Source organism: Aquarana catesbeiana, linkage group LG02, assembly GCF_042186555.1.
Source record: "Aquarana catesbeiana isolate 2022-GZ linkage group LG02, ASM4218655v1, whole genome shotgun sequence".
NCBI classification, from domain to species: domain Eukaryota; kingdom Metazoa; phylum Chordata; class Amphibia; order Anura; family Ranidae; genus Aquarana; species Aquarana catesbeiana.
Window position 1 is genome coordinate 363,976,201 of NC_133325.1, and position 25,796 is coordinate 364,001,996.

The 25,796-nt window shown below is 43.3% G+C and overlaps 1 protein-coding gene across 1 annotated transcript in view; it reads left to right on the plus strand.

The window, feature by feature from the left end:
- LOC141128042 (uncharacterized) overlaps positions 1-25,796 on the plus strand; it is a 728,240-nt gene that overhangs the window by 527,857 nt on the left and 174,587 nt on the right. Inside the window, 1 exon segment of the mRNA XM_073615085.1 lies at positions 2,787-2,847. Coding sequence (XP_073471186.1) covers positions 2,787-2,847 — 61 coding nt within the window.

Below are 25,796 nucleotides of genomic sequence, written 5' to 3' on the forward strand. Positions count from 1 at the left end.
AGTTCTAAGACTAAAACTAAATCGAAATTTGCTGCCAAAATTAACACTGCTGTAGCAATGTCCCTTGCCACCCACAGCCTACCACCTGCAGCCATGTCACTTGCCACTGCTGCCTGCCGCCTGCAGCCATATCACTTGCCACCTGCAGCCATGTCACTTGCCACCTGCAGCCATGTCACTTGCCACTGCTGCCTGCCACCTGCAGCCATATCACTTCTCACTGCTGCCTGCCACCTGCAGCCATGTCACTTGCCACCGCTGCATGCCACCTGCAGCCATGTCACTTGCCACCTGCAGCCATGTCACTTGCCACCACTGCATGCCACCTCCAGCCATGTCACTTGCCACCTGCAGCCATGTCACTTGCCACCGCTGCCTGCCAACTGCAGCCATATCACTTCTCACTGCTGCCTGCCACCTGCAGCCATGTCACTTGCCACTGCTGCCTGCCACCTCCAGCCATGTCACTTGCCACCCGCAGCCATGTTAATTGCCACATGCAGCGTGCCACCCGCAGCCATGTGACTTGCCACATGCAGCCTACCACCTGCAGTCATGTCACTTGCCACCCATAGCCATGTCACTTGCAATCTGCAACCATGTCACTTGCCACACGCAGCCTGCCACCTGCAGCCATGTCACTTGCCACCCACAGTCATGTCACTTGCCACCTGTAGCCATGTCACTTGCCACATCCAGCCTGCCACCTGCAGCCATGTCACTTACCACATGCAGCCTGCCCCCTGCATCCATGTCACTTGCCACCCACAGCCATGTCACTTGCCACCTGTAGCCATGTCACTTGCCACATGCAGCCTGACACCTGCAGCCATGTCACTTGCCACCCGCAGTCATGTCACTTGGCAAATTCAGCCTGCCACCCGCAGCCATTTCACTTGTCACATGCAGCCTGCCACCCGCAGCCATATCACTTGCCACCCGCAGCCATGTCACTTGCCACCCGCAACCATGTCACTTGCCACCCGCAGCCATGTCACCTGCCACCTGGAGCCATGTCACTTGCCACAAGCAGCCTGCCACCTGCAGCCACGTCACTTGCCACCCATGTTCCCCTGTGTCACCTTCCCCTCACAGAATTCACTTGTCTCCTTTATTACTGTCAAGGGTCCACCTGTGAGACTGTCACCTTCTTCTTCATTACTTTTTTCCCTCACCTTCCAAGTTCCAATATCCCCTGTGGTGAGTGGTCCCTCAGACAGTGAGTCGGGCCATGGGCGAAAGGAGGAGAAGTCGGGCAGCCGTTGATCTAATCCAGCAGCAGCAGTCTCGGCTGCTGTCACTCTCTCTCCATGCTGTCGGGTGGCGGGCTGCGGGCGCCAGAGAAGGAGCTGGGTGGAGAGGAGACACTGTCCGGACTTTGGAGAGTCATACACCAGTCCCTGCTGCTTGCCGCTGGGCACCGGAGAAGGAGGAAGTGCCGAGGGAACAGTGCAGTACTAGGCGCGGGCTTCACTCCTGACCTCACGGTCTGAGATAGTGAGTCTGGGATGTCACTGGTTGCTAGACGCCAGGTGGGGCTGGCCCTAGCAGCCAGTTCCAAAAGTGTAGGGAAATGTTACTGGTTAGCAGGGGTGACTGTGTCCTCAGTTTACCTGCATCAGAGCAGCCCACACAGCGACACAGGCGGTGTACTCCCTGCCCTTGGTGCATGTACTCCCAGGGGTATGCGCACCACGGGTCGGGAAACCTTGATCTGATCAGGCTGCATTGGTGGGCAATAGTGAGGCTGCAGTTGGGCACTGATCAGGCTGCGTTGGTGAACACTGGTGAGGCTGCATTTGATGATGATTTTGCACACGAACAAAAACCATCACAAACACACACAGAAATCATCACAAACACATACTGACATTACACACACATAAACCATGACACCCAAACAATAGAAATTACTTTCTCGAGATGGGTACTTAGGACATTTTTTAAGATCTTCAGGGGTACGTCACTGTAAAAGGTTGAGAAACACTGATCTACACCACTCTATTGAAGTCAAACACAGGAAAACAATGCCTGAGCACTTAAATGTTAAAAGATTCAACAACTGGAAGAGCAAATTGTATTTCAGATTTAAACTGTTAGAAGATATAGCTTCTCCATGGATAAGCACACATACAGTAAGTATATGTTCTGCTGCTGTGAAATGCCTGCACTGTTTGCTGCAGTTGCACTGAGAGGATCTGGAAGTTGGCAGGTGTCCTGGGGACTTGTGACTAAAGACCCAAAATTGAACCCTGTGACAGTGCTGTGTTCTGTAAATCGCATTGGCTACCAGTAGTTGGGTAAGTGCAAGGTAGCCAGATGCCAAGCAAACTTGCCTTATGGTCTCCATCTGTGAGGCCTTAGAAAGTTACCTCATGATCTTCAGCTGTGGGGTGACTAGACTGCTCAACATTCACATTTATTCAAGGAGAAAATTGTTCTCTAATGTGCTAATCGTTTTGGAGTATCTCATGTCCTAACCCTTCTCCTGTTTAAAGTTTCTTCAAGCAATAAATCTTAAATAGACATCCCCTAGACTGTGCTATTGGAGCCTGTTTGAATGGACTGGTGCTTGCAGTGGTAGGCAGCCTTTGTACTTTTAGGGAAGAACAAGTTAATACCAGTGGCACCCACTGGGGTAGGACTACACGTGTAAAAAAGAAACAACAAATTTACCAAGCGAGTCCTTACTTTTAGAGTTTATAGCAAGAAATGAGCTCCTTTATGATTTATTAAATTCACTCTAAACCACTGCAAATAATATTTTCAACAATTTATTGTTGCAGATAACAGAGAATGCTTCAGAGTGGGAAAAATGGTATCAATTGGATTATCAAAATGGTTCAGGTATGTATTTACATTTGTTTTTGTTTAGATACAACTTAGATTTAATTTATTATGCTATTACCTCTAGAAATAAATTAAAAAAGAATTACAAATTTGGTAAGATCCTAACAAGTATTCATCCATTTGTCATTATGTAAATCAGCTGCATATGTAGTTAACTCAGCTATCTCTATATTCATGCCGAGATTTATATTCTATATCATAGCTAGCATATTAGGCCACGGTGTTCAGGGCAAGGTTAGGCAACCATAGAGAGGTGGAGATCTATCTGAAAAGCATGGAACAGATTAAAGATCACCAGGGTGCAGCAATCCTCCTTTTTTGAGAGATAACATAGCAAGGCCTATAAAAAGAAAAAATAAAAGAAAACTTTGAAAACTATAATAATACAAATGACACTGTAAAACTATAACATTATCTTATCTCCTAAACTTGGCTTGGCTGACTGATTTGAATTTTGTCCTGGCTGGCTGGTTTGATTTGTGGCCCGACTAGTTTAGTTCAGGCCTGGGTGGTTTGAGTTCTGGCTTGGCTAGTTGGCCTGAGCTGTGGCCTGGCTGGCTGGTTTCTGTTCAGGCCTGGGTGGCTGGATTGAGTTCTGGTCTGGCTGGACTAAGTTTCTGCTTGGCTGGGCTAAGTGTTGGCCTGACTGGCTGGTTGGACAGAGTTCTGACCTGGCTGGGTGGTGTTCTGGCCTGGCTTGGCTGAATTCTGACTTGGCTGCCTGGGCTGAGTTTTGGCTGAGCTGGCTGGGTTGAGTTCTGGCCTGGCTGAATGGGTTGGGTTCGGCTAGTCAGGAGTAATTAAAGCATAGTTTAAGGATAAGTAGAATGTTACATATAGTGCAGGGGCAGGAGTAAGTAATGCAGAGTTCAGGGACCAATAGTAAGTAGCACAAAGTTCAGAGGACAGTAGTAACTAACACATAGTTTAGAGGTCAGCAGTAATTAACACGCAGTGCAGAGGTCAGTAGAAGGTAACACAGAGTTTATGCAGTGGTCACTTATGTGTATGACCTAGAGTAGACCCATGTATACCCTGGTATGACATACAGCATGATCCTTCCACACTAGGTAGGTTTTCCACAGTGATACTCGTATGCTTCTCTACTGCCTCCAATATATCCCCTCACTGCTATCTTTGTCTTCCTTCTTCTGAAGAATGGTCCTATATTATAGTTCAGACTTAACAATAATATAGTGTGAGTGAAAACTGCACATTTCCATCTAGTTCCCAGCTCCAAAAATCTCACAAATTGAGTACACCCCTGACATTTTTGTAAATATTTTATTGCATCCTTTCCTGTGATAACACTGAAGAAATTACACTTTGCTACAATGAAAAGTAGTGAGTGTACAGCTTGTATAACAGTGTAAATTTGCTGTCCCCACAAAATAACTTAACACACAGCCATTAATGTCTAAACCGCTGGCAACAAAAGTGAGTACACCCCTAAGTGAAAATGTCCAAATTGGGCCCAATTAGCCATTTTCCCTCCCCGGTGTATGTGACTTGTTAGTGTTACAAGGTCTTAGTTGTGATTGGAGAGAAGGTGTGTTGAATTCAGTGTTATCGCTCTCACACTCTCATACTGGTCACTGGAAGTTCAACATGGCACCCCATGGCAAAGAACTCTCTGAGGATCTGAAAAAAAGAATTGTTGCTCTACATAAAGATGGTCTAGGCTATAAGAAGATTGCCAAGACCCTGAAACTGAGCTGCAGCAGGGTGGCCAAGACCATACAGCAGTTTAACAGGACAGATTCCACTCAGAACGGGCCTCACAATGGTCGACCAAAGAAGTTGAGTGCACGTGCTCAGCGTCATATCAAGAGGTTGTCTTTAGGAAATAGATGTATGAGTGCTGCCAGCATTGCTGCAGAGGTTGAGGGGGTCAGCCTGTCAGTGCTCAGACCATACGCAGCACACTGCATCAAATTGGTCTGCATGGCTGTTGGCCCAGAAGGAAGCCTCTTCTAAAGCTGATGCATAAGAAAGTCTGCAAACAGTTTGCTGAAGACAAGCAGACTAAGGACATGGATTACTGGAACCGTGTGTCCTGTGGTCTGATGGGACCAAGATAAACCTATTCTGTTCAGATGGTGTCAAGCGTGTGTGGTGGCAACCAGGTGAGGAGGACAAAGACAAGTGTGTCTTGCCTACAGTCAATGTGGCGCTGTTCTATTATGCACCTATCCTTAATAAGCCAAAGAACTACTGATGTATACAAAATAAATTAAATAAATAAAATTGTGAATGTGCACTAATATATGAATGTGCATGAAGGTGCATTAACATATTTACTACATGTCTTCAAATATGTACTGGTAAGCAAAGAAAAACAAATTAAATTCCAAAATCAAAACAAAAAACAAAAAACCAGGTGAGTACCGTATTTATCGGCGTATAACACGCACCGGCGTATAACACGCACCCCAATTTAGGAGGGAATTTTAAGGAAAAAAAAAACTTTTAGGAGGGAAGTTGAAGGGAAAAAAAACTTACATTTAAATGCCCATCATTGCAGCCTTCTCAGTGCAGCCTTATCAGTGCAGCCTTGTCAGTGCAGCCTTCCCCAGTGCAGCCTTGTCAGTGCAGCCTTGTCAGTGCAGACTTCCCCAGTGCAGCCTTGTCAGTGCAGACTTCCCCAGTGCAGCCTTGTCAGTGCAGCCTTGTCAGTGCAGACTTCCCCAGTGCAGCCTTGTCAGTGCAGACTTCACCAGTGCAGCCTTGTCAGTGCAGACTTCCCCAGTGCAGCCTTCCCCAGTGCAGCCTTCCCCAGTGCAGCCTTCCCCAGTGCAGCCTTCCCTAGTGCAGCCTTCCCCAGTGATCCCAGCCATTCTGGGCTTCAAAATCGCCGACCGCGATTTGAAAATGGCGCCGCCGGCGCCGAAATACACAGTGCCGGTCCTCGGCTCTTTCCGGCGGCTCTCGTTCACTTTCGGCTCCACTCGTAGTCCCGAGCGGAGCTATCCGAACCTAGCCGAGTAGGTTCGGATAGCTCCGCTCGGGACTACGAGTGGAGCCGAAAATGAACGAGAGCCGCCGGAAAGAGCCGAGGACCGGCTCAGTGTATTTCGGCGCCGGCGGCGCCATTTTCAAATCGCGGTCGGCGATTTTGCAAATGTGACAGGTCGGGATCGCAGGGGATCGGCATATAACACGCACCTGCGATTTTCCCCTGGTTTTAAGGGGAAAAAAGTGCGTGTTATACGCCGATAAATACGGTATATAATATCCGTGCAAAATATACACTCCCAAGTAATAAACAGATAATGGGACTAAATTAATGCCAAAACTTCCATTTAATTATATGCAAATATATATATATAATATATATATATATATATATATATATATATATATATATATATATATATATATATATATATATATATATATTCACATAATATATACAATATAATATACAAAGAAAGTGCTTTGGTGAAAACCTTATTTAAATATATGCATTTCAAAATTAAATAAATAATCCCAACAATAAATTGCTTCTGTGCTTCTGTGCTGGTGAAACCAATTTTTAATAATTTCCACTTTTCAAAGGTGAGCATAGCATACGTGTCTTATCCGTGCTCTTATTGTGGCCGCACTCACCGGAATCCCCCCCCCCCTCCTGGGGTATGGAGCATTCACAGTATCTGCCACTGTGTAGCACTTTGGAGGCTAGATGTTTCCCGATGTAATAGCAGTTTCCACTCTTATCCCATGTATCATATAGATAGAGAAAAAAGGATTCCAATATATTTTGCACGGATATTATATACTCACCTGGTTTTTTTGTTTTTTTGTTTTTTGTATTGGTTTTGGAATATAGTTCTTTTTTCTTTGCTTACCAGTACATATTTGAAGACATGTAGTAAATATGTTAATGCACGAGGGCGTGTCCAAGATGGCCACCAGAGCAGATGTGCCTTAGGAGAGCTCTGAGACCTGTCCGCTCTATTATCCGTTCTCCCTGCAGAATATTGGCCCAAACTGGACTCGAACGGTACAGGACCCTCTCCGGATCGGTATGCCCAGCGGGAAACATACTTCGCTGCCTCGTAATACCCGCAATACAGCTAAAACCCCGTCCTCCGTAGCACGGCCGTCTCCCGCCACAGCCAGCATGGCGTCTCAAATGGAGGAGGCTGACACAGGGTTGAAGGAGCAGGACAACTTTGCTGCACTCATGCAGGCTATTACCACCTGCCAGTCCACCCTGACAGGGAAAATTGAAACCATGCAGCTTGATATAAGCCTGATTCGCACAGATATGGACAGCTTTCGTTCCAGATTGACTGACTCTGAGAGGAGAGTGGGAGAGGCAGAGGACATACTCCAAGCACATGAAGTCTCACTCCGCATGCTGCAGACCAAGATGAAAACCCTGGAAGCGCGTGCAGAGGACGCTGAAAACAGAAATCGCAGGAACAATCTCCGTATAGTGGGGCTGCCTGAGGGAGCGGAAGGGAAAGACCCCACAACATTTACCGAACAGTTGCTGCGCACCCTCCTTCCCAATGCCCGGTTTTCAGATTTCTTTGTAGTGGAGAGGGCACACAGGATGCCTGCTACCCGGGGGCCCCCGGGAGCTCCTCCATGTACTTTTATCTTAAAGCTCCTGAATTTCAGGGACCGTGATCTAGTCCTACGAGAAGCAAGGCAGATTGAAGTACTCCGCCATGAGGGTGCAAAGATTATGATTTTCCCAGACTATTCAGTCGATACACAAAAAATGCGGAGATCCTTTGACCAAATTAAATTGGACTTACGCAACTGTAGGATTAAATACAGCATGTTGTTCCCTGCTCGACTGAGAGTCCAAGATGGGGAGTCAGTGAGGTTTTTAACCTCCTCCGAAGATGCGTCCAGATGGCTGGAGACACTACCAAGAGGATGAACCTGATGCTGATGTGATTTCCTATTTCAACTCGTCTTGATTTCATTTTCCACATTTGCCTCTCTATACTACCGGCCTTCTGACTTGCATTACCCTTTTTGAGTCTTCATGCTTAATGACGACTCCTCCATCCACCTGAGCTTGCATTACCTTTGATGCTGTGAGTATATGCAGTGACTGTTCAGGGACTATACCTTTATTGTGATAGAATGGGCCCTCTAATCCTGTCAATACCTCTGGCATGGACACTTGAAGTTTTGGGTCTGCAGTTTTGAGTTAGTAACATGTTCTAGTTTAAGAAGTACTACCCCCAGATACTCTGGGTGAAATATTGATCTGCAGGGACTGTTTATCCTGATGTTTTGTCTCAATACCTAGACTCTCTGAGCAACAGACTGTGTCGCTCTGGTGTTCCACTGTTCACGTGCCTCATGGGCAGTTGTCACAATTTGTTACGGGGATCAGGCACCCCATAGTTTGGGTGGTGGTGCGGGGTGGGGGGGGGGTTCAGAGCAACTGGTTCTGTTCCAAGTTCTACTTTGGGTTTTCTTTTTGTTTTTTTTCCTTTCTAAGTTTTTATGATGATTTGCTTGATAACTGTAAGACATGTAATGTTGCTCTCCCGCCACCTGAGGGAGCAGTCTACCCAACAAAAGATGCACAGATAAATACATTACCTATCAGACATGTTGGTGTATTACACAAGGCCTATGTGGCACTGAGGCTATTCCTATCCTGTCAGACATTCCCCATGATTCCTAAATGACCCCACTTCAAATCTTGTCCTGGAACGTGCGGGGCCTCAATTCCAAAATAAAACGTTCTTTAGTATTTAAATACATTAAAAAGTACAACCCCCATATCTGCATATTGCAGGAAACACATTTAACTGGGAGCAGGATGCTGGCTCTTAAGAAGCCCTGGGTAGGATCCTATTATCACTCCACCCATTCCACCTATTCTAGGGGTGTCAGCGTCCTGTTTCACAAATCATTACCCTTCACCCTCCTAGATCTCCATCTAGATCCCGAGGGGAAATATGTTGCTATTCATGCTATGTGTGACAGGATGGAACTAGTTATAGTTGGACTGTACAACCCACCTCCGGCCTCCCTGGCTGTCCTTCATAAATTAACCCCTATACTGGCTCAATATCCTGCTGCGGCGGTGTTGCTGGCGGGTGATTTTAATATACCCCCCAACCCCAGTATGGATAAACTTGGCACTGATGTGACTTCTGACTCCCCACTATCAAGATGGGCAGAGGAGTATGGCTTTAGTGACGTCTGGAGGTGGCGGTATCCCAGAGACAGACAATACACCTGCCACTCGTCTACCTACACCTCCTTTTCTAGAATAGATTTATTATATGCTAGTGGCTCCTTACTCTCACACATTCAGGGGGTTGAAATTCTCCCGCGTGGCATCTCTGATCACGCTCCACTTTTCCTAAGCCTCAACACAGACTCACCAGTAGGCAACAGCCTCTGGCGACTCTCGGGTTTTTGGATAACTGATGAGCGGGTTGCTCCTGAGGTTGCAGGGGAGATGGACACCTACTGGATGCTGAATAAGGGAACAGCCCCTCCTCCAATGCTTTGGGATGCCTTTAAGGCTTATACACGCGGACAGTATACCACAACAATTAGTAAGGTCAGGAAAAGTAACAGACTTGCCCTGGAGGAGGCGGAGAGTCGAGCTCAGAGTCTGGAGTCCAGCTATGTGGCTAACAGAGATGCCGTGACATACGCTGCACTCCAGACGCTCCACCGTGAAATTTCGGTGTTGAGAGCTACTGCGACTCGGAAACTTCTGTTATCGCAGTCACAAAGGATATTTAAACAGGGAGAGAGATTGGGTAGACTGCTGGCATGGTTGGCTAAAGAACGATCCACTGTGGCACATATTGCCAATATCAAGGATGACCAGGGACAAATAAAGACAGACCCTATCCAGATAAATGCTAGATTTGCACAATATTATGAATGTTTATACACGTCCAGGGCGAACTATACCACAAACTCCTTGCAGGATTTCTTGGCTCAGGTAGAATTCCCTACTTTATCAAATGCTAACAGTGCTAAGCTAGATGCACCAATTACTCTTAAAGAAGTGCAACTGGCGATTTCATCGCTCCAGCCTGCCAAAACCCCGGACCCAGATGGTCTGCTGGCCGAATTTTATAAGACTAATAGCGAAGCCCTGGCCCCACAGTTTCATGGGCTTCTATTACCCATGCTAGAGGCTCAATGTCTTCTCCCATCTATGTCGGAGGCTGTGATCGTAGTAATCCCTAAGCCACGTAAAGACCCTGAGCTCTGTGCGTCGTACCGTCCCATCTCGCTCCTTAATGTTGATGCAAAAATAGTTAATAAAATGTTGGCAAATCATCTCAATTCGGTTATTCTCTCCCTGGTACATGGAGATCAGACAGGCTTCATGCCAGGGAAAGGCACAGACATCAACCTACGTAGGTTATACACGAACATACCTCACATGGCGGCCACGGACTCCCCCGGGGTGGTGGCCTCCCTCGATGCCGAGAAGGCTTTCGACTCGGTCTAATGGGAATTCCTTTTCAAGTATTGGAGAGGTTTCATTTTGGACCCAAATTTATTTCATGGGTGAAACTAATGTATGCCAATCCCAGAACTAATAGTACAATATCACCCCCCTTTAATATCCACAGGGAAACTAGGCAAGGCTGCCCACTGTCTCGGGGATTGTTCGCCCTGGCAATCGAACCCCTGGCCATTCTCATTAGATCATCTACAACCACAAAGGGGATAGAGGTGGGGCCACTGAGGGAAAAGATCTCCCTTTACACAGATGACGCCCTCCTCTATCTCCCTGATGCTTCGGATTCTCTGGAGAAGGCCCTGCGGGTTTTTGACCTGTTTGGATCCTTCTCCGGGATACGTATTAATTGGACCAAATCCATACTTTTTCCATTGATCTCGCCACCCCTTCTCCCTCCTTCCCATATACCATTACAACCAGTTACTAAATTCAGATATCTGGGTATTGAAATACAAAAGGAACCTTCCTGCTACCTAACAGATAATGTTTACCCTATTTTACAAGAACTTATGCAACGATGCTTGACCTGGAAGTCTATTCCTTTAACACCAGTAGGGAGGATTAACCTTCTCAAAATGATGTTTCTCCCCAAATTTCTATATGTCTTCAGGAACTCCCCAGTCCCCATCCCCAACTCCTTTTTCCAAAAACTTGACCAGGTGATCAACTCCTTCATTTGGGCCGGACTGACCCCTAGAATGGCTAAAACTATTTTACAGCTTCCCCTCTCTGCAGGCGGACTGGCATTGCCGTGTTTTAAACAGTACTATTGGGCGGTGGTACTGGTGACAGTGCGCTGGTGGTTTACCCAATCACAAAATAACATGTCAGTTAACCTAGAGGCAGCCATCCTGGGGTCGTATTCGGCACTGAGTAACCTGGTGTTCAGGGGCCGAGGGCACAGGCTGGGATCACTGTCCCCATGCGTATCACGATTAAGGTTTGGGAGCAGTTAACAGCTAAACTTAGCCCACCTAATGCCATCTCCCCCTTCACACCACTGTGGGGCAACCCTCTTATCTATCCCCGACCCGGCTATCTGGGCAAGATACGAAATAAAAATTATACAGCATATTATGCCAGCAGGCAAACTCCTATCATATGATGAGCTAAAACACACCTTCCAACTTCCAGCGAAGATGTTTTTTCGCTATCTCCAATTGCAACATGCCATACTAGCCCAATTTCCCACTGACATTCACTTGGAGTCACACATGGTGGAACGTTTTCTTATCTCGGCCAGAGGGGACCGTATCCTCTCCTCACTGTACCTTCGGATATCCTGTGGAACTGACGATCAGGGAACTAAGCTTTTTAATAAATGGTAGGTGGATGTGCCCTCCCTGACGGATGATGATTGGGAAGAAGGAATTCAACAATATATACCTTTAATGATATCCACCAGGGATAGATACATTCAGCTGAAATTCCTCCACAGGGCATATTTATACCCCCCAGAGGCTTGCCAAGATATATCCCACCCACTCTGACCAATGTCCAAAATGCAATAATGAAGTGGGAACATTCTTTCATGTAGTGTGGTCTTGCCCCCTTATTCAACAGTTTTGGAGGGAGGTGGTGCAGTATATAAACTTGATTGGGAATCTGACCATAGGACTTGATCCTCGTGTCCTCTTACTGGGTGTATGTGATACTATTACCACAAATACTCACAAAAGGTTGCTGATTTTTTATGCCTCATTTTATGCCAGGAAGGCCATCCTAATTAAATGGAAGCAGCCGGAGCCCCCGACGGTTGGACAGTGGAGAAAACTTATTGATACTACCCTTCCACTCTATAAACTTACCTATATGAGTCGAAAATGCCCCCAAAAAATTTGAAAAGATTTGGGGTGCTTGGGCTGACAGTTAAAACCCTGTTCAGGATATGAGAAATCCCCTTTCAATGTCTTCCTCCACCCCTCTCACCCCCCCTAGGGAGCCCCCTTAAAATACCATGACTATTATTATGGTTGATATAGGATAGGAATATCTATACCTATGACATTCTATCCTTCGGGAAAAACAGACAACTCTACTAAGATTGTATTACAGACTCTATGCATTGAGAAGTATGTGTAAATAACGTGTTGGTTACTATGTCTTACACCTTAATGTAACATCTGTCGAAATATCATCTATTCGAATGTATTATGTTTAAGTCTATTAATTGTGTTGTATAATGCAAATCCTCTCCACTGGAGATCAATAAAAACTTTTCTGTTAAAAAAAAAAAAAAAAATGTTAATGCACATTCATGTATTAGTGCACATTCACAATTTTATTTATTTAATTGAATTTATTTTGTATACATCAGTAGTTCTTTGGCTTATTAAGTATAGGTGCATAATAGAACAGCGCCACATCTGCTTCGCTTCTCTTTCATTTTACGTACTCCACCTAGTGGTAGTAACTAGTAGAGGCAGCAGTTCTTTTAATTAGTCCATTCTTTACTAGTACTTATTCCTTTCACGCGGGATCATTTACATTTCTTGCCTACAGTCAAGCATGGTGGTAGGAGTGTCATGGTCTGGGGCTGCATGAGTGCTGCCGGAACTGGGGAGCTACAGTTCATTGAGGGAACCATGAATGCCAACATGTACTGTGACATACTGAAGCAGAGCATGATCCCCTCCCTTCAGAGACTGGGCTGCAGAGCAGTATTCCAACATGATACCTACCCCAAACACAACTCCAAGGCGACCACTGCTTTGCTAAAGAAGCTGAGGGTAAAGGTGATGGACTGGCCAAGCATGTCTCCAGACCTAAACCCTATTGAGCATCTATGGGGCATCCTCAAACTGAAGGTGGAGGAGAGCAAGGTCTCTAACATCTGCTAGCTCCGTGATGTTGTCATGGAGCAGTGGAAGAGGACTCCAGTGGCAACCTGTGATGCTCTGGTGAACTCCATGCCCAAGAGGGTTAAGGCAGTTCTGAAAAATAATGGTGGCCACACAAAATATTGACACTTTGGGCCCAATTTGGGCATTTTCACTTAGGGGTGTACTCACTTTTGTTGCCAGCGGTTTAGACATTATTGTCTGTGTGTTGAGTTATTGCAAAGTGTAATATCTTCAGTGTTGTCACATTAAAAAGATATAAAAAAATAGTTACAAAAATGTGAGGGGTGTACTTACTTTTGTGAGATACTGTTTATGCTCCTATGTGGATCATGGAGACCCGCACAGCATAACAGCTAGCAATAACTTTCTGCTGCTTGGCTTTGCTGCTCTTAATTTTTTTTTTTTTTTTTGGGGGGGGGTTGGGTTGTGAATAATTTCCGATGGTGGGTTGGCACTGCAGGACACAATCTGTGGCACATTGGCCATGATCGATGGGTAGGTCACGATCAGTGGGTTGCTGACCTCTGGTTGAGTGTATGGTAAATCATTGTCACCAGTCTGTGATTTAGAGGAGACCAAATTGTATTGTTTCTTTCACAGCCATAAATACACATACATGGGGGGGGGGGTTGATTTATAAAAGTAGTAGAGAGTGTTCACTTTTCACAGTGAATATTTACTAGGCTTAGTAATAAGGTGAAGCTATGTTCACTTTGAATACCCAGTCATGTGCAGGGAACATTGAAACAGGATGTTTTCAGGCAGATGATTGGTGAGTGAACTGAACACAACTTCACCTTATTTACTAGACTGTATGAATGATCATGAGACATTGCAAATTAATCTGTATTGGCAGGGTTAATAAACTTTAAAGCAACAAAAGCTTGATAAAATGTTTTGGCTCACATCTATTGCCGCCAAGTGTACAATTGCATGTGTACATTTAAAAAAAAAGGAACAGGTATGAATAAATACAATGATTTAAAGGAAAAACAATATGTTTTATTTGCTTCAGTTGTTTTTTGGTTACATTTTTTTTCTCTCCTGGCATATGATTTAAATTCATGTTTGCACTTCCAGAGCTTTAGGTTTACTGATTTTGTTTATACCTTTATTTTGGAAATAATGTTTATGATTTGTCAGGCTTTCACTGCTTGTTGTTCAATGCTTATTCATAGCAGTTATTAGCCGTGCAAACAATTCTGCTTTTTAAATGCAAAAGATATAAAAAAAGCATAGTTGAAAGATAAAATGAAATGACCTTTCTGTGTTGATGCGGCACAATAATCTATTATGTAAGGTCATATACCAGTATATGCATAGTAGTAACATAGTAACAAAGTGTTTGCAGTTTAAAATATGATCTATAAATGGCTTTGCCATAGTGCATCTTCTATATAGATCTGCCATGCGTTAATAGCACAATGAAGAAAAGGTTGGCCCCAGGACTCTGAATTACTGTAGCTCCTCTGGTCCACTTTACAGTCCTAATGGATTCATTTATCATGTGTCCCTGGAGATAGTTAAGTGGCATCCTTCAGACTGAAAGTGCAGGAGAGACTGGGTCAAACTGTTTGAAGGTCTTCCTGCTCTTTCAGGCGTAAATGAACATCGGCTTACTTGCCAGTTTGGTTATCATTAACTCCTTTGTTTCTAGAGGGATAACAATGGATGACAAAATCTTTTCATCATAAGTTAGGTTATGTTCTTTACTTGTCTAGATTGATTTACCATATTATTTGCTGTCGTGGAAGGCCACAAGTGGAATTACCATGCATCCCAAAAATGTATATAGTAATGAAAATAGTTCACTTAAATTATTTGTATATCTGAATAGTGCATTTGTAGACAGCTTCTGCATGCTCATATTCATAATAATGGATTTTAGGTACTGGTTTGATTTAAATGCTGACATAATCTATATTTCTTGGACATTTTCCGTTTAGGAAAGAATGAATATGATTTATGTACTATATAATTTTAGATTTTTTTTTTTTTAAATGTCATGTTTACACTTTTTTATTGTAAATTAGATAACAAAAGTTAATATTTTGGCAGCCTATTATAGCAAACCTATCCATAACCTGTGTGCCAAATGCTATGCAGACAAGGTACGAGGTGGTATCAAAAAGTTTTGAGACTTTTTATATCTACATTTACACACTATCACCTTCTAAATAGTCCCCTTGCACAGCAATACAGTGCTCCCAGCGTTCCTGACACTTCTGGAATGTGTCCTGAAAGTCTTCTTTTCAAAATGTGTCAAGCATCTTATGCTATTCGGGCTGGTGTCAAAACAGCGACCTTTGTGCTGGATCTTCAACTCATTGCAGCATCTCTGTAAACTTGCCGAATCACGTCAAATGTCACTGTGGCAGATTTGCCCAGTTTCATGCAGAGTTTCACGTTTGCTCTGTGTTTTTTTTTATAAATCTTTATTTATTTTTCAAAATAGAAAATATCTTACATACGCATAAAATGCAAAAAAAAAAAAACCCTCCAGCAGAGAGGGTCTTGCTATATTTCATAACAACATCTCTTCATATCCCCCTAACCACCTTCCGGGGTTACCTCTCCCATTAAACCCCCTCCCCCCCCTTGACACTGCTTCCACATATTTCTCTGTTTTTTTGAATGCCCCCCAAGGATTCCACTTCCCTTTTTCACTCTCTTGACTCCCGTCTAGGTGTTCCTTCCTCTCAATATTCTCTAATCTATAGATTTCATCTACTTTTATTATCCATTCTTTAATCTTTGGGGGCTCTGTTTCTTGCCATTTCTTTGGAATAACGTTTTTAGCTGCATTAAGTAGAATTGGTGTCAGAGAGGAATTATATCCCCTCTTCCCTCCCTCCTGACCATGAAACAGGCAGGTCCAGGGGTCCATCCTAATATTTTTCCCTATTATCCCCTCTATCAGCCCTGTCACTTCCTGCCAGTAAGTTTTGATTTTGGGGCAATCCCACCATATATGCGCCATTGTACCCAGACCTCCGCACTCTCTCCAACAGTTGGGGGGTTTATCTGGGGAAAATTTACTCACTCTGGCCGGGGTCATATACCACCGGGCTATACAATTATAGTTTCTCTCCCTTGATTTCATATCTACTGCTGTCATATGCGTGGCCTCCAGAATACATTTTTCCATTTCCCCGTCACATTGAGATCCCAGATTTTCCTCCCATTTTCTGATGAACGGGGGCGTATCCTGTCCGCCCCTACTCATCAGAATTTTTATACACCTTCGAAACCGTCCCTTTTAATTCTTCTCTAAGTGCCATTTTCTCTAATCCCCTGTAGTTCGCCTCCTCCCTTAAGGGGCCTGGGAGGCTATTAATAAAGTGTTTTAATTGACTGTGCCTCCACCCATTTATTAATAATCTCTCCCTTAATGCTTTTAATTCTTCCAGTGATTTTAATTTCCCTCTACTTATTATATCCCTTATTTGTGTTCCCTTCTCAAGAATCCAATTACCTCCTATTGCTCCCATTCCTGGGGGGAAAAATGGGTTATTTTTTAAATAAATTAACTGTGAATTATAGACCCACTTTTTTAATTGGTGAATCTGATCCCAAACTTTAAGTGTGTGATGTGTAATATAATGTGTTTCTTTACCTAGGTTCCTATACTGTGGTGGGTTCCAGATCATCTGATTCAAGCATACCTTACTTAACCCTATTTCTAAGTTCACCCATCTTTTATTATTGCTACTTTTACCCCACTCCAGTGCCTGTGCTATCACAATTGCTCTATAATAATTTCTAAAATCGGGGAGGGCTAGCCCCCCACACGTTTTCTCTCTGCTTAACACCCCGTGCGCAATTCTCGGTTTCTTATTACCCCAGACATACCTATTTATTATCTCTGACAGGACCCTAAAGAATTCTCGGGGAACTGGGATAGGAAGCATCTGCATTTTATACAGTACTTTAGGTGCGAGCACCATTTTTACGATGTTTATATGCCCCATCCAGGAGGCAGGGCCATAAGTTATTCTTTTTGTTTCAGTTCTTATTTCATTTAGGAGAGGCATATAGTTTATCTTATACAGGTCACCCCTGGAACCCGTCAGCCTCACTCCTAAGTACTTAATATTATCCCTCCATGGAAAATGGAAAACCTCGGCTAACCTATTGGCTTCCAGCTTGCTTATGTTAATCTTTAAAGCTTCAGATTTATCTATATTAATTTTGAAGTTTGATATTACATTATACCTCCTCATTATATCTAACATTAGGGATTGATATTCTGGGCTTTGAAATATAAAATAAAATATCGTCGGCAAATGCCGCCAACTTGCGTTCCTCCTACCCTACTTCACATCCACTAATGTCAGGGTGTTTTCTAATTACGTTAAGGAGTGGCTCCAGGGCCAAGACAAAGAGGAGTGGGGACAACGGACAGCCCTGCCTGGTGCCGTTCTGCATAATAAAACTAGTAGAGGGCATGTTATTCACTCTTACAAAGGCCGCAGGGTGGTTGTATAAGATTTGTATCCTTCTTAACATTGCTGGCCCGATTCCCAATTCCTCCAGTGTGCTAAACATAAATCCCCAGTCTACCCTGTCGAATGCCTTCTCAGCGTCGATCGACAGGAGTAGCCCTGGGGATCTGCCTGCCTTGAGTGCCTCCAGTACAAGGAGAGACCGCACCCCATTATCCCTTCCCTCTCTCCCGGGAACAAATCCCACCTGGTCCGGGTGAACCAGGTCGGCCATTTTCTCCCTCAGTCGGAGAGCCAATACTTTCGCATATAATTTGGTATCTTCATTTAGTAACGCGATCGGTCGGTAGCTTGAACATAGGGTGCGGTCTCTTCCTTCCTTGGGAATCAGTGTCACTGCTGCCAACAGGGCTTCCCCACACATTTCCTGGTCTCCCAGGCCGTTCCACATCTGGCATAGCCTTGGAACCAGGAGTACCTTAAATTTTTTATAGAAATTTGTCGTGAAGCCGTCCGGCCCGGGGCTCTTGCCCCCTGGGGATTGCTTCGGGGCTCTAAAGACCTCCTCTTCCGAAATTGGCCTTTCCAACTCCAATGATTCTGTTTGTGACAAGGTGGGAAGGGCAGCTTCTTTTAGAAATTCACTTACCATTTGTTCCTTTTTCCCCTCCTGTTTTTCTTTTTGTTCCACTGCATAAAGGGAGGAAAAATAGCTTCGAAATTCCTCCGCTATTTCTCTTGTTGAGTATCTCATTTCCCCCTTTTTGCTCTTTACCCTCTCTATGTAGCTCTCCAATCTTTTCTTCCTAATAGTTGCAGCTAGATGTTTCCCTATTTTATTCCCCCTTATATGGAAATCCCTACTGTTTTTATATTTTCTTTTGAGGGCTTCTGTTTCTAACAAGTCTCTCAGCTCATCCCTTTTTATTGTTAGTTCCCTTAGTACCTCTTTACTCGCTTCCTTGCTGGTTTTATGAGTATGTTCAAGTTTATATATTTGTTCTGTCAATCCCTCTTGCTTTCTCACTCTTTCCCTCTTCTCCCCTGTACCAATTGAGATTAATACCCCTCTATGTAGGCCTTAAAGGTTTCCCAAACAATTGTCGCCGGGACCTCCTCGGATTCATTAGTGAGGAAAAACCCCTCAATCTCTCTTTGTACCTTTTCGGCAACATGCTTTTTATTTAAGAGGAATTCATTCAGCCGCCAGGTGTATGGGATCCTTTGGAGACCCTTGAGCAACAGTGTCAAAACTACTGGTGCGTGATCTGACAGAGTCTGGATCTCAATCTTTGTTCCTGTCACAGAGTCTAATAGACTATGATCCACTAAAAAATAATCCAGCCTTGAATAGGTCGCATGCACCTGTGAGTAGAATGTATAGTCCCTCTCCTTGGGATGCAACACTCTCTACACATCAATCAGCTGCTGGACTTGTAGTTTCTTCCCGATTCTGGCACATGCCCTTTTGTCTTCCCATTGGGAGTCAGCTGACCTATCCAAGGCTGGATCTAGGCAAAAGTTTAGGTCACCTGCTAGGATCACTTCCCCTTCTTTGAATTCCTCCAATCCAATCAGGGCTCGGGCAAAGTACCCCATCGGGTCTCTGTTTGGACAATATATATTTACCAGTGTATACATTTTTTCATTCATTTTTATTTTCACAAACAGAAATCGCCCTTCTGGATCCACTCTCTTATCTAACAGAGTAAATTTTATCCGTCTTGAGAATCCGATGGCCACTCCCTTTGCCCTTTTGGATGGGGAATCACCATATATCCATACCGGGAGACCTTTTGATGATAACTTAATACCCTCCTCATGCACTAGATGTGTTTCCTGCAGGAAAGCTATATCTATATCCAATCTCTGTAATTCATGATCCATTTTCCACCTTTTCCCCGGTGAATTAAGGCCTTTCACATTATATGATAGACATCTAATTTCCATTACCACTCAACGTTATTTCTGCCCTCATGTCCCGTAGGATACCCTTTACTTTACTCTGAGTAGGCCCTCCACCTTTGCACAAGGAAATATGAAGATTAAGATCGAAAAAACATAGGTAAACCGAACGGAAAGGGAAAGTGAGAACCCCTAAGCTGTATCCCATGTCTGGGGAAGCAAGGAAGCATGAACACATGTGTAAATATTTTCACTTAAGGGATAGCGCAGTATTTTTTTTGGTATTACAGGTGAAAAAGAACACATAAATTAAATCTCTTAAACTAAGCCCTGGGTCTGCGGGTATCCACCCTCCCCCAACTCCCCCCCTCACCTCCACCTCCCCCCACGACCCCCCCCTGCCGTTTCCCGGCCTCGGGACTGTGGCATCTCCCATGTTACCTTCACGCCAACGACCCCTCGTGTGCAGGGTGTTACTCCCGCAATGGGGCTAAGAGGACTCCCTCCCCCCACCTCACATGGAGTTGAGGGCGGAAAAAATGTCATAATGCATATATCCTATCTATGAATCACATTTTTAACCTTATAACCTTTTTGGCATAGTGACTTATGAAGGTCAGTGCTCCCTGTTACTGTGCATGCAGCCTTGTGGTGCCATCTGTTGTTGTGTTACAAAACTAGTCTTGAAATGTTTTCATACCACCTCGTATTGTATTGGTTTAAACAGTAGTAAATATTGCTGGCAGTGTCTTGACTTCAATCATATATTTAGAGATGACTTTGATGTGCTTGTTGGATAAAGATGTGTTACTGTGCTAGTGGTGATAGCAGATTGTCTACATATATAATAATGCTTCATTGATTTTAATAAGTGGCTGTGCATGAAGAATATGGAATAGGAAAAAAAGGACAGAATTTAGGTTTCTAAAGTGTAAAACTTTTCCTAATCACTTTTAATAAATATTAGTAAAAATGGATGTTCAGCTAACCCTAAAGCTACATAAAAAATATTCTAGAGAATGATCTTTCTAATATGCCGCCAGTTACTATCTCTGAAGCCATTGATGGTAACAGTGACAGAGTGGTGGGAATGTAAACAAACAGCATCAGAGGGAGATCATTCTCCGAATTAAAGCACACTGGAAGTTAAATTACTTGAGCTAGTGGGAATATAGGCAGAAAAAAAAGTGTACTGTACCCAAGTGAGAAACATTGTGCTTTATGCTGCGAGTTGCCAATGTTGTAGCCAAGTGACAGGATGTAATTGTTAGCTCAGAAATGTAGAAAAACTATATATACATCCTTTCTACTACCAGTTTGTCTACATTTCTGAGCTAACAGCTTTATATTGCTGGCCACATTATGTAATTTGGCTACAACATTAGCAATTTGCAGCATATAGTATGATCTTTCTGACTTGGAGACAGTACATCTATTTCCCCAATCTGTATTACCACAAGTGCAGATAAGGTAGGTCACATTGTGTTTTTATTTAGAGAACTATCTCCCTCCAGTTTGTTTATTTTCATGAGTAAACAGCTCTTAAGCTGGAGAACTGAGCCAAGGTAAAGTGAAAAGCTGTTATAGCCTTGAGAGATCTAGCAAGTTCCCAGGTATGATTACCAGGCCCACCAAGCCTGCTGAACAGCTAGGCTGCCAAACAACCATAATACAGAATGATACTTCATTAGTACACCCTTCTGGAGCAAGCTCAAACAGCATATGTTAGAGAATATACACTCTATACTTAGACATTGCTCCTGATAAGGTACAGATACCCTGACTACAATCCACTGCTTGTTATAGAAATCACAAAATGCAAGAAGGAATTTATCAAAAATATTACATCTCTACAAAAAAAAAGAAAAAGAAACAGTGAAAGAAAGGTGAAATTGGGGATATGGGCTTAGAAGAGGGAAATGTTTTAGAGGCTAGTGAGAAATACATTTCTGTGTTTCCAGACTTTATTTTGTCCTTCTATTATACCGTATATACTTGAGTATAAGCCAAGTTTTTCAGCGCATTTTTTAGGCTGAAAATTCCCCCTCGGCTTATACTCGAGTGAGCCGTCTATTGAAACAAAGCCCGCCCGCCTCCTCCTCGTCTGTGATAAGCGGAACACTGATACAGTTTCCCAGCATCGTATCAGTGTTCCTCTATCATGGACAGATGAGGAGGAGGCAGGGCAGGCCTTGTTTCAATGGATGGCTGAACAGAATGCATTACACAGCGGGAGACACCTTTCATTACTAAAACAGCGTGTGTCTTCCGCTGTGTAATGCATTCTGTTCAGCCATCCATTGAAACAAAGCCCGCCCCGCCTCCTCCTCGTCCGTCCATGATAGAGGAACACTGATACGATGCTGGGAAACTGTATCGGTGTTCCGCTTATCACAGACGAGGAGGAGGCGGGGCGGGCTTTGTTTCAATGGACGGCTGAACAGAATGCATTATACAGCGGGAGACACGCGCTGTTTTAGTAATAAAAGGTATGGCTGCAACTGGGCACAGTGTGACTGCAACTGGGCACAGTGAGACTGCAAATGGGCACAGTGAGGCTGCATATGGGCATTGTTTACCGGTAGCTGCTGCATTTTCCCACCCTCGGCTTATACTCGAGTCAATATGTTTTCCCAGTTTTTTGTGGTAAAATTAGGTGCCTCGGCTTATATTTGGGTCGACTTATAATCGAGTATATACAGTATTATTAAAGCAGAACTAAACTTTCTTTTTTTATTTTCTCTGCTACATATTTGGAAAAATGTGCATGCATGCAAACCCGCAACCATATCTTTGTTTTCTTCTTTCACTAACAGTTGAAAATACCCTTTTTCTCTAGCTGCAGGCTTCACAGGAGTGCCATTCATTGATGTTAGTTCTCACAAAGTAAGCTGTGTAAAAAATTCAGTGAGAGAGTGAGAGGAGCCAAAACGGACATTGCAGCAAAGCATACCACCCCTTCTTCACAAGTCAGATAACTCTGACATACTCAAGAAGATATGGGGAGAAATCTATGACCTAAGGTTTTCCAGCCAGTGAAGTTCATTCTTAAGGTCATAAAAATGAAGGAGTCTCCTGCAGGCGCAGCATGTATTTTCTCCCTAAATATTCCTTGAATCTCCTTTTCTGACAGATTTGTGAGTGCCTACTGGCACATTATATCCACACAATTTCTCTATTCAATTGGTCAGCAATTAGTGAGTTTCATAATATCTTTTAAATGCCAGAGAATAGCCGATTCCTAAATGGTTCTTTTTTACAAATTCATTCAAATGGTGTTAGTTTCTTAAAGGTTAGATGCTTAAAAGGATATGGGCATAATGTCTAATACTACTTACTTGCGGAAGTCTAATTTCTCTTAAACCTTAGAGAAAGAAGTCGGTTTATTGACCAAAAGGAAATCGGTAGTGGTACTAAGACTTTAAGGAGCATGTCATCAGGTCAGCCTATCAGAGATTAGTGTTGTAAACAAGAAAGATGTTGTTGTCAGGACCTAGATCTGAAGTTGCAGCCACTGCTATGTCTGGCAATGTCTCTTCTCACTGAACCACCTGGGATGCTAGACAGCAGCCTGGACAATTCCTTGAACATTCTTGCCTTGACCTCTACCTGCTTTATCTGTGACTGGACTCTTGCTTTCTCATCTCCTGGTGGGGCAGCCCTTAGGACAGCCACTTAGTACTAACTCATAGCAAAACCCATTTCCACCATCAGGAGCACTGGTAAACATGGGTTAGTGCTTAGACAGTGAGCCTGTATCATCCACAAGGGTGACCTGCTTCTGTAATTATCCAGCTGGCTGGTGGGAGCCCTGACTATGACATTTGTCATAGATGTATGAGTTGTAATTTACGTGAATCCTTACAATGAGTTTTTAGATATTTCTAGTAAAGATCATTCAGCCATTAAGAACAAATAAGGTATATAATTTTCTTTAAGGTCTTCTTCGACAGGCCATAGAAGCAGAGGAATATTAATTTGCTTTTTCTTTCTTTTAAATTGTTTTGCTGTATACATTGTTAAAAAAAAAAATGTTTTGTAACCCTACTCACGATCTATACACTGCACAGCTGACCTCTGTATCTTTCATTGCTGGGACTGAATGTTGCTCAGCATAATTCAATCCACCTCTGGTAACATTGTGAACACACCACCTGGGTTATTCACAATGGATGGCTGTATAGAGTGGTGCTAGCATTAAAACATGAGCACTAGTCTATGCAACAGAGTAGACCACCTACCACTGACAATGTAGAGGAGTAAGAGGCACCCTAACTTGTGAACCAGTCATGTGAACCAGTATAAGACAGCTAGAGTTAAGGTATGTATTTAGGGGATATTTTAGGTACACAAGGGAAGGTACAAAGAAACAAAGGATATGGGGGGGGGGGGGGGATGTAAAATTGAGGTTACAAAAGACGAAAAGTGGAAAATTTCTCAGAAGAAGAGATTTTGAATAACAATAAAATAAATTGAGAGACATATTCTTTGTCACCAATATCCCATAGGTCTTTTTTTCCAACTGTTTCTTTATTAGGGTTTTTTCATATGAAATTAAACAACAGAAGAGCGATGTACAGGAAGGTACATCATACAAATGAATCAATATGCAACAATATCACATAAGCCAATAAAAAGTGAAAAAAAAGGCCTACAGTAGACAGTACACTCCATAAGGTTGTGAACTTGTAATTATCCTTAGTGTCTTCTACTGTTGAATAAGAAGGAGGAAGATAAAGAATGGGGAGCAGAGGAGAGAGGGAGACAGGAGAAAGGGGAGGGGAACAGGGGTTACGATCCACCAGAAATGTAATAGGGATAGATATGGGTATCCAGCCAATGGATGATTACTTTGGATAATGTATAATGTCAAGAGTCAGTAACACAGTAGGAGTTATCCAACCATATGGACCAAATTTGGTAAACCGAGGAATATTGAAATTATTTGCATATCCCATAGGTTTTATTAGGTCCACAGATGGAGAAGGATGAGAAGCTGAAAAGCCAGAGAGGGACTCATAGAAAGGTAGCCCAATAGCACTTCTACAAAGACTTCTTGTTTTAAAAACTTGAAATACCAGTACTGTGCCAGTTATTCCTGCAGAATAGGCAAAAGAAGAAGAAAGTTGGAAGTCTTCCTTGCTAACATATTTATTCTTTGTTAACAAATCAAGATCAGCTCTTTGTTTGGTACAATATGAGAGGTATAGCTTGTTTTCAGTTTTCCACATTGTCTCCACATACTCCATCCACTGTTTTCTCCCTCAGTATAAGCATGGGAGTCAGGTGACAAGTCTGGGCAATAATGCCAGAGTAATGTAGAGAACCAAGAAAAACCTGGTCTTAAACCCATTTGTTTTATCTGAGTTAAAGTTTATATAATATAACTTCTTATTGGTAAATTATATTACAAAAAAAGACCACTTAACATGAAAAAAGTAGCGCATCTTTTAAGCAGGGACAGAAAAAGAAACCACCTACAACTAGGAGCCCTATATAACATAGTGTTAGAGACTTCGCTCAGGATATTAAAGCACTGCTTGATATTATACCCAGGGTTTAAGGCTATCCAATGTTTAGTGGTGGTGGATAGCATTTGGAGGCATATCAGAGGAAGCTGGGTCTTGCTTAGGGTGTGTTTTGATATTGATGCACTGTGTTTGATGGGACTTCATTGTATAGAGATGGCATGGGTTTCCAACTAGGGATGGACAGACATTGTATGCAGAATGTTATTCTATAAAGTAACATCCTCACTAAAATGCCACCCCCAGCATATAGCAGACACCTCCTACTGCTATAACTTACCTCTAAAGCCTACAGCAATGATTCAAAGCTTGAACCCACAGAAAAGAAAGCATTTTGTCTGGTTATGGTGATCGTGTGAACACTCTCCCTCCTTTTTCCTACAATACTGTACACACTGCCTTAAGCACCATGTCACCAGGCCCAAGGCATCTTAGTTGGGGACAGGGGACTGCCTAACCATTTGGCAGATATTGACTTGCCGAAAGCCTTGCTGCTTTGGGCTAGGGTTTTTCTTTTAGTTTTTGTTTTAAACTTTGATGGTGTTCAATTTAGCATAAAATATGACTTATTTGACCACTCTGGAATGCTACACGTCAAGCAAGTTGGAATGCTACGAGTCCATGACATAGCTGACTGTCATAATTTTCATGATTTCCAATCTCTGAATTACATAGCAAGCTGCAAACTCACTGAAAGTTAAGAGGTGTAAGCATTTTCACATTATAAAACATAAACATTTAATATACA